At 45.9% G+C, this 9,890-nt stretch overlaps 1 protein-coding gene across 1 annotated transcript in view; it reads right to left on the reverse strand.

Annotated features, from left to right (window-relative positions):
- Positions 1 to 6,390: 6,390 nt before the first annotated feature.
- The window catches only part of LOC104386601 (cat eye syndrome critical region protein 5-like), a gene marked incomplete at its 5' end in the record, with an annotated part of 5,369 nt that continues 1,869 nt past the window's right edge, over positions 6,391 to 9,890 (reverse strand). The window contains 5 exons of the mRNA XM_009995225.1: positions 6,391 to 6,760; positions 7,359 to 7,547; positions 7,864 to 8,038; positions 8,428 to 8,461; positions 8,923 to 9,016. Coding sequence (XP_009993527.1) covers positions 6,391 to 6,760; positions 7,359 to 7,547; positions 7,864 to 8,038; positions 8,428 to 8,461; positions 8,923 to 9,016 — 862 coding nt within the window. The remainder of the gene's footprint in view (positions 6,761 to 7,358; positions 7,548 to 7,863; positions 8,039 to 8,427; positions 8,462 to 8,922; positions 9,017 to 9,890) is intronic.

A 9,890-nucleotide genomic window follows, 5' to 3' on the forward strand; every position in this document is an offset into this window, starting at 1 on the left:
TTCTTTCACATCTTTGTTGAAGACATGGACATTGGGATTGAATGGATCTTCAGCAAATGTGCTGATGATACCAAGCTGTGTGGTGTGGTTGACACCGTAGATGGAAGGGAGGCCATCCAGAGGGACCTTGACAGGCTGGAGAGGTGGGCCAGTGCCAACCTCATGAAGTTCAACAAGGCCAAGTGCAGGGTCCTGCACCTGGGTTGGCACAACCCCAGGCACAAATACAGGCTGGGGGGAGAATGGCTAGAGAGCAGTCCTGAGGAGAAGGACTCGGGGGTGGTAGTAGATGAGAAGCTCATAATGAGCCACCAGTGTGTGCTGGAGCCCAGAGAGCAACTGGGCTGCATCAAAAGAAGGGTGGCCAGCAGGGCCAGGGAGGAGATTTTGCCCCTCTGCTCTGGTGAGACCCCACCTGGAGTTCTGTGTACAGTTCTGGGGTCCTCAGCACAGGAAAGACATGGACCTGTTGGAGAGGGTCCAGAGAAGGGCAACCAAGCACATCAAAGGCCTGGAGCAGCTCTGCTATGAAGACAGGCTGAGAGAGTTGGGGCTGTTCAGCCTTGAGAAGAAAAGGCTCCAGGGAGACCTTACAGTGGCCTTCCTGTACCTGAAGGGGCTACAAAAAAGCTGGGGAGGGGCTTTTCACCAGAGATGGTGGTGACAGGACAAAGGGTAATTGTTTTAAACTGAAAGAGGGTAGATTTAGGTTAGACAGCAGGAAGAAATCCTGCATGATGAGGGTAGTAAGGCACTAGAATAGGTTGCCCAGGGAGGTTGTGGAAGCCCCTTCCCTGGAGGTGTTTAAGGCCAGGTTGGATGAGGCTTTGTGCAGCCAGGTCTGGTGTGAGGTGTCCCTGCTCATAGCAGGGAGGTTGGAACCTGATGATCTTCAAGGTCCCTTCCAACCTTAACCATTCTATGAGCCTATGATCAATAGGGCCCCAGTCCCTATTGTCAAAGTTGTTTGTTCTTCAGTGTTTCATGATGTCAGCATTTAACTCTGCTCCTTACTTTGGTCAAGGATTCCCATGGAATTCTAGCTTCCAGCTAAGGCTGTCCTCTACAAGGAACACCTTCACCCTAGGCTTTTTGCTTTGACAATACTATAGTGATTAAAAGCATTCAAGCAGTTCAGGTTTTGATCTCTTTCTGCCTAAGCCTTGATCCACCTTAGTTTAGACAAGTGCTTCATCTACCCGAATACTAGATAAAAGGAGGTGGGTGGTTAATGCTTTTTATTATTATTTATTAGTCAGGGACACAGGTAATTTCTTCAGGATGTAGAATACAACTTGATTCCCTTCTCTATTGAGAATGGGAATTCATGTTCTGTCCCTCCAAAACTGCTTTTACTGCTTTATCAGTTGCTCCTTTTAATATCAAGTAGTTCTCAGGACTTGTAATCAAGCTTATTTTGCTGAATGTGCCTCCTAGGAACTGTAAACTTTGCAGACAAAAAACCTTCTTGTGGAACATCTTGTAAGAATAATGCAAGTGAATTGGTTGTTTCTAGATCATTCAAGCTGATGGTTTTCACCTACTGGGCTCTTTAGTCTTCTGCCTGCTGAAATCAGTGGAAGCTTTTGGCTCTGAAAGCTTGCCAGCTAGTATGTGTCTCCCTAATTCCCCTCACCCTTCTCAGATGGTACCAGAGCATGGCTCATGTCAAACACCTTGCATTTCTTTTATGATCACAAAGGGTTTAACACAGTGCTGAGTAAGCTTCTAATGGTAAGGATGGCTTTCCATAGGCTTGTTCTTAATCTACAACAGCAGAATAAGCTGGTGGCATTTAGCTTGTGCCTTCCTCACCCATTAGAATTAATCATTACAAACAACTGCTTAGGTCACATCACAACTAAATGCCTACCCTGAATGCATCTCACACACAGGTGGCATCCCAAAACTAGTCTTGACTGTGAGGGCATCATGGCTTGTCATGTGTTCTTTTTTTATCCCCTTTAGGGTGGGAATGGTCGAAGTTGCACTCATCTCACATGGCTACAGGCAGATGTAGAGCTTACAGGGAATTACAGTTTAGACCAATGAAAAGAATCATTGGAAGGATATCTTTCAGGGTGGTTCGTTCAGGGTGGTTCTCTCAAGAAAATGTGAGAGTGGCTTGATGACCAGAAAAAAAGACAGACTTTGTCCTGATAATCTCCTAAGGCAAAGACACGAAAGAGATCAGGACAATACTAAGGAAATGTACAAATGACACCTTAAAATTTATTTCAAGGAAAACATCTTTTATTATTGTTTTATGTGCTAGATCAAAGGAGCAACCCTGAAAGAGGGTTGAAATTAATATGAAGTCTAAAATAATCACAGCTTGTGATTTCTCTGTATGATAGCTAATCATTCTGCTACAGTGTACGTGACATAATCTGAAACATAACCTATTTATTGGAGGGAAAAAGACACACCAGGCTTAAGATTGGAAGAAAGGGGACAGTAGTGTTACATGACTCCCTGAAAACCAGACTAGTAGTTGCATGAGTTCTGTGAAATAAGTGAATTGACCTCTCTGACTACCAAGTTACTTCATGGCGTAAAAGCTCTCTGCTTCAGATCCCAAACAAAGTCTGTCCCTCTGCTGGATCCTCCCTGCTATTCTCAGTTGCCTCACCTCACTGCATGCTCCCGCGAGACTTACCTAAACACATCCACCTGTGGAAGATGGAGCTTTTAGGATCAGGTCTTCAACATGTTTGTTTTATAGGGCAGTGCACCATATAAATATTAAGGTATTAGGTCAGCAAGTGATTAAGGTATTAGGTCAGCAAGTGAAGTCCCCTCTCCTGCTTGGTCCCATAATCTGCACAGAAGCACACTTGCTCCAAATGAAAGAAATGCAGCTTCAGAAACACAACTTCTGCACAATGCAAGAGACAAAGGAAAGTTTTTGTTCCAGGAACACTTGAAGCTAATTCCAGGAAGCTGCAGTTCCAAGGAAAAAGGATTTCACTGAATTCTAGCAATAACACATGTCCATAAATTAACTGCAGATAAGCTAGAAGCCTGCACAGCACTCTAGAACAAAACGCCTGGAACAGAGACCTGGCAAATACTTTTCTCTGTAGGAATCCTACACAACCCTGTATCCAACAGCAGCTGGAGAACCGGAATTTCCTCCTCTATCCACTGTGCTCATGCCTGGGCACTGACTTGGACAAAGTGCAGTGTTTCAAGGCCTTAAGCATGGGAAAGGGGGAAAGGTCTCTGTGTTGCTCAGACAAAAGGCAGCCCATCTGACTAATTAGTGCACAGACCAACAAGCAGAGTCATTTATGCAATCTTACTTGGTAAGAATTGGGCAAAGGGTACAAGATTCTCCTAGATTTCTTTCCCTCCCCTCTGTTCAATTTCAACTTGCAAGCAAAGCATTTCTTTAACTCCTTATCATTGAAGTCCCTCCTACACATTTTTAAGACTCTCAGAGCACTGTTTCAAAACCACTAATATGGTTTTTTAAAAAAACAACCAAATCTGGACCTACAAGCAGACCTGGAATCTGAAGCAGATTCACATCAGCCAGCTCGCCTTCACTACTGCTCCAAAGATGGAAATGCCTGGCTCATTCAGTGCAAATGCAAACCTCTTCCTTTGTTGAAGGAGGTGCCACCTCCTTCCTCTTGCTACCTACCTCACTTCTGGCTGAGACGTGCCAAGCAATCTGATATTAAATTACAAACCTCTTGTGATTTCTCAAGGTTATTCTGCACTTTCACAAAGCTACTGCCATCACTGGAGCAGCAGCCAGTATACCTGGCTTCATGTGTAATAGCTGATTCAGCAGTGATGCAGACCTCAGGGAACCAGTACTGGTTCAGCAGCACCTTGTTTTTGAGTAACTGGCACCACAATCTTGATGAGTGACATGAGCGAGCTCTGCCAAAGGTTATTCCACACAGATGGACAGACTTCAGTATTTTTGCAGAGAAGTACCTACCAAAGTGAAGGGGCTGTTGCCAGCAATCAGCTCTCTGAGATCTATGTAACCACAGCCTAGAAGGCAGTCTCCAATTAATTCTATGGAAGTTATCAGCCATGATAGTAAATATTGCAAGGAAAGGGAGCATTCCTCTTTCTGCACTGGATGTCACCTCTGAAAAGTGAGGTTGAGGGACATTGGAGCTGGTCTATAAATAAATGGGATTTGGGCCTCTAAGTTTCAGGCCTTGCACACTGGGTCTACAGCCCAGTTGTGACTGCGGTGATGTTCCGAAAGCTAAACGATCTTCCCTATGTTATATACAAAGTCCTTCCTTGTACCTAACCTGGGAACTGGAGACAAGTCCTTATCTTGTGTAGGTGCAAGAAATGGTAATTTCTTTTTCTCACCAGTGAAAGGCAAAGGATTCAAATCTAAGATTGTGCTCCTCGAGTTACAGTTGCTTTCAGAAGCAACCAAGCAATTCTTGTGCTGCTAAGACAAAGAAGAACCCTAGCTAGTGCTGAGAGAGGAAGAGACTGCTTCTCACAGCAGTGAGAATTTCACAGGAGAGAGATTCACCCAAAGAGGTATTTTTCTGCTCCCATTTAGAAAATAAGGTATAGAGAAAGAAGCCAAGCAAAGAGGACATCTTTGCCGGGGTCACTGACAGTGCAACCAGTTCCCTTCAGCCACAGAGCCTGGCATAACGCGAGAAAAGAGCCCGCTCTGCAAAGTGACCTTCCTAGGAAGACACATCAGTATCAAGAGGATAGAGAAGTGCTGAAGCAAAGTATCAGTGCACATGGATGCCAAGATTTTAATTAAGAATAACACAAACTTCTGCACAGAACATCTTGTTTGTGCCCTGTGCATGGAGCTGCCTGCTAAAGCAGGAAGGGAGAAAGAGTAGGCAGAGAAGACCTATTTCTCATCTCTCAGTGTGGCATGAGCTGAGCGTAACTAGGAACATCAACTGAGTCGTGCTGGCTTCCAAGATTCTCTGTCACATACACAGGCTGATTTATGCTTCTAAAATCACAACACTCCTAAAATCACAATGCTCCTCTGGAATTAAGAGGTCCCTTGCTGAGCCAATCTTTCACATGGAGCTTCTCGAGCAATGCTTGCTTAACTGCTTTTGACTGTCTAAGGAGACACAGGGCTTGATCATTCCCTGGATATAGCTCAAGCTAGGAAAATAGAGGCATGTCATTAGGATATGGAAATGCTCCTCGGCAGGTGAGTCCCAGCTGCTAATTCGTGTTAGGGGAACTCTACCTGCATGCTAAAGGAAGAGGAGGGAACAGGGATCAGACCATATGGGTATCCCTGAGCTGCAAACCACATGAGGCAAGAGACAAAAAAAAAGGAAGTCAAGGACAGGTACATTTGTATTCTTAAAGATGAGGATTAGGGATTTGGGGATCAGGCACCATTCTGGCTTGATGATCTCTTTCAATCCTTGTATGCAAGGAAGAGCAGGTGGGCTGTGACTCTTTCTGGTTGGCCCTTGTTCTAAACAGGGACCCCTCTTTGGAAGGTGTGCCAGCTGGAGCAGGTGGATGTCCCTTGCAACACGAGGTCAGGGTACATGCCAAAACAGTCTCTTACTGCAACACTGAGTTCTGGGCAAAGACATCCCTGGAAATTCAATCTCTGTAGTGGTTTCCTCTGCTATTGAGAGCAGGCTGTTGGCTCCCTAGTGGGATGTGAAAAGGCAGAAGTGTTCGCAGAATGCTAAATAGTGGGGGGAGGGAATAACATAACTTTTCCCTCAGTCCTGTAGCAAGTTGCTCTGGCTACTGCAGCTTCCTTTGAGGGGCCCTGCCTCTCCACAGTTGCTGGAGGACTGCAAAATGGGACTTTGTTTCAGACTGACAACAATGCAGTGGCAAATCCTCAAGCAAACAAAATTTGTTAAAGTCTATAGGCACTTCTTCTTCATATGGAGAATTTTAAAGTCTTCCCCTGGCAGAGTGTCACCACAAGACAACATCTGGTGTGGTCTCATCAGACTGGATGAATAGTACCTTGTACAAATGATGTACTGGCTGATGGTGGCTCCTTGCACAGGGAAGAACTTCATCGTCAAACACATCATGAGGAGGAGGAGGGTGGGCTTGCCTGATCTTCATACACAAAGGGTAGAAAAGAGAGAACTCTGATGGCTGAACAGAACTGGGATTGCTAGGATAGGTCTTTTCCTTATACCCTGTTTCCATTACGGCTCAATTATTGATGGCAGTAATGTACGTTCACAGTTGAAAGTCTGCTGTCAGTTGCAGATTGGTATCAATAAAAGCAATGGGCTTTTGATGCTGAGATAGGGAGTTTTCTTTCACGTTGGCTAGATTAGAAGATCATCCCAGGTCTCTCCCCATTCGTCCCCTCTTCCCTTTTCAGCCCATAAAATTCCTGATGGTAAATTTTTCCGTACACTTCTCTTAACCCTAGCTCCAGTTCTCCTTCTTGAAAGCAAGTTGCACAGCTTCGTTCACATCCTGCACGATGTGAGATGCCTCCACCAAGCTGGGGTCAAAGCAGAAGTCCCGATGGCCATGGAACACCGACTCTGTCTTGGACTTCTCCATGTTACTGGGAACATCTGCCTTGTGGCGGTAGACCCCAGTGCAGACCAGAATCGACTCACAACTCTCCACTGAATTGCTGTAGTCCTTCCTCAGCTCGAGGTGATCCTCCATTTGGGGACTGGATGCCTGCAGGCTCCTCTTCACCCCAGCCTGGACCTGGTTTTGGTGAGCTGACTTGAGGTAGTTGTTGTAGAGGTTTGCCCCATAGACATCAGACATAGGGTTATCCCTGGATAAGGTCATAGTGTGAGACAGAAATGAGAAACTAGTCCATGCATCAATTTCTGGCTCTGTCAGACTAGGATTAAGGCAGCAGTAAGGGAGGAAGGGACACACATTACTTGCTAACATCAAAAGAACCAACCAGACTGGGTCAGTGAGCCTACCTACTGTTGTGTCCTGTTCAGCTGTGGTGAAGGCCATATGCTTCACAAACATCTTTCAAAGGTGAAAAGACACGTACAAAGTCTCCAGAGCAGTTTTGGCTACTACTGTAATGTATTCTCTACAATACCAAAGTGTTTGGCCTAACTGGGCTCATGGGCCTATCTCTGGGTCTCGTAACTTTTTATTCCAGTCATGCTACATGCACTTTGCATCCTACAGCAACAGCTTTGTTGGCTGACGGGGCCCTACAAGTTATTAAAATCACAGGATGCAAAAAGCTAGCAAGCCTCTGCTCCAGGGTATGAGGCTCCAGAGACAGCATGGGGATTTCGGTATTCATTTTAGAAATAGCCTTTCAAAAAAAAACAACCAACAACAAACATTTTAGAGAAGTCAGCATGCAACTCCCTAAGGACACCAGCAGAAAAACAGTCTCTTACCCAACTGCATAGAGGCGTCGGATGGGAGACTTCCATCCCTGTTTCTCTGCCTGCTGTTTGATCAGGTACTCGGCATAGCGGTAGGTGACTGTGCTGGGTTTGCCAATCAAGGCCTCGTACTTCAGCTCCCGGCCCGTCACTTTCTTGTAGATGTTCTCCAAGCAGAGAAGGAAAGTGCCATGCCCAAACCTGCTCCAGAAAGGAGGTCATCAGTATCTCCAGTCACACCACTTGAGCAGCAAACACTCCTCACTGAGGAGAGCCATCTGCTGTAGCCAAAGTACTGCCTAGTTTGGACATATCTACCCACACACACCTACAGAGACAGTGGTCTGGCTTTTGTTTCTTAGAAGTTTTAGTCTTCATTTCTCATGCAGTTTTCGTGACTCTACTACTAATTATACCATGTGGTTAAACTCTAACACTAAAAAATGTAATCAGAAAAGATCATCTGCAGGAGAGATGCACGAACTGGGCTAAGACAAATACTGCGCATGCTTTTCACCTGGGCATCTTGGCTTCGGCCATCCACAGGAGATCCATGTTGCAGGCAAGGACAGGCAGGTGAGGGTATGGTATATCTTTCAGCTCTGCCCCAGGGTTCCCGTTGCTCAGGAGTACATCAACAATAAGTTGCAGGCTTGTCTCCCACCTCACTGGCTCACCAAACAGAATCACTCCTGGAAGATTTCAAGAGATGCTTGTCAACTCACAGTATTCAAGTACAGGACCCACTGTCAAAGCCACCCACTAGCAAAACCACTCTTCTGCTGGGATGTCCTGGCTAATACAGCTACCACTGGAACATGCCTGGTGCCAAGGCTCCAGTCTGAGTGCATAGCTGCTCCCAGATGTCAAAGCATGGCACAGAGGAAAGTTGGCTTTGCTCTTATCAGCTTGTGCTTCATGCTGTGTGAGGGCAGCAAAGCTGCCTCCTGACTGTATCCTCTGAATAATCTGCCTGTGGATACTGATGAGCCAAGAGCACCTCATTACCTCCCATCCCAGCTGGCCTGCCTGCCTGTCACTTCTGCTTGCTGTTCGTATGTAAACAAAGACTATTGCTTACCTTCTATAGTGGGGAAGCCAGTGGTTGGAGGAGGCTGCCAGAAAAACATGAAGTGCGTTAGCAATGCAAAACCTAATGCAGTCTCCAAAACAAAACTAAGAATGTTTCCTTTGAACCTGCCAAGGCAGCCCCACAGAGAAGCAGGAGAAAGCCACCCAGAATCCCACAATAATTTCCATACTGGAATCCCATACTGGATTTCATAGATCTTGCTTTCCTGTCTCAGAGGTAGAGCTGTCAAGCAAACCATCCTACTGCAAAGAAGAGCAATGAAAGACAGGCATGGCATGAGAAAGGAGACGGGAAAGTCACTGCCCTTCCAGCAGAAGCCAGCACTGGCAAGAGCAGAGAGATGCTGGCTGCTCAGTACCAGTCCCAGGTACTCGCTAAAGGTCTCTAGCAGCTCTGAGCCTCCACAGCTTCTCTGCCCCTTGCCCTGTGCAGTAAGCACCATCACACTGGACCACTCGGTCTACTGATGCCTTGGGAAATTACCAGCTCCTTTGGCCTCCGGCTCTGATCCACCATGTCCAGCAGAGGATATGCCTTTCTCAGCGCCTCTATGGTAACCACGTGCTTGAACCCCAGGCTATTTCAGAACATCAAGGAAAGACCTGGAGACTGTTGTTTCTTTTTAAGTTACTTGCAAAGGCATCTACAGGATTAAGAAATACAAGTCCTACTAAGCAGAGCAGTTATTTAACCTGGTAATGCATAACCTCATGGCTTTAAGTCAAGCTCTATGTTGTGCTTCAACCTAAAGGTGGCCCTAAAGGTTAAATAAAGAACCAAAAATCCAGACTAGGATGACTGAGTTTGTGATCAGCAATCCCTGGAATTAGGCAAATAGGAGAGGTCACTCCAAGACATAACAGATGTGCTGTGGGAGGCCTTTAAGGCCAGGGTTCTCATACCGGTGCAGCACAAGGGGCTGGTCAGGCTTTTTGGCTGGAAGCAGAATCAGTGAAGTTCTGGTCAGCTTAGCTAGAAAAAACAAAATGGTCTGATCTGGTATAACGATGCAAGGGAAGGATGAATTTGCTTTCAGAGCATCTTGCCCTTAGCTCCTACTGCTGGCTATGGGGAATAAGAGACAGGCCGAGATTTTGAATCAAATTAAGTCAAATATTAAGCAGGAGACATGACTGTGCATGTACAGGGTGAGATGTCATTAACACTGCAGGCAGCTCTTACTTCCTAGAGACATATAACATGTCAGACCTCCTGTGCCCTCCCCTCAACCAGGCAATATGTATGTGGGACTGTAATTTAGACCACGTCCCTGGGCTGGGACACTCTTGTTCTGAAGATATTTGAGTTCCTTCAATTGCTGTCAGATTCCTGCGGAAAACCTTAGCTGTGGGAGAGCTGGACATGGTCTCTAATGCACGTTGCATTAGAAAGAACTTCAAGGTGCACAATTTTATCTCAAAAGTTAAAATGCCCAAAGCCAACAGAGTCTT

This window comes from Chaetura pelagica, unplaced genomic scaffold, assembly GCF_000747805.2.
Source record: "Chaetura pelagica isolate M959 unplaced genomic scaffold, ChaPel_1.0 scaffold343, whole genome shotgun sequence".
NCBI classification, from domain to species: Eukaryota; Metazoa; Chordata; class Aves; order Apodiformes; family Apodidae; genus Chaetura; species Chaetura pelagica.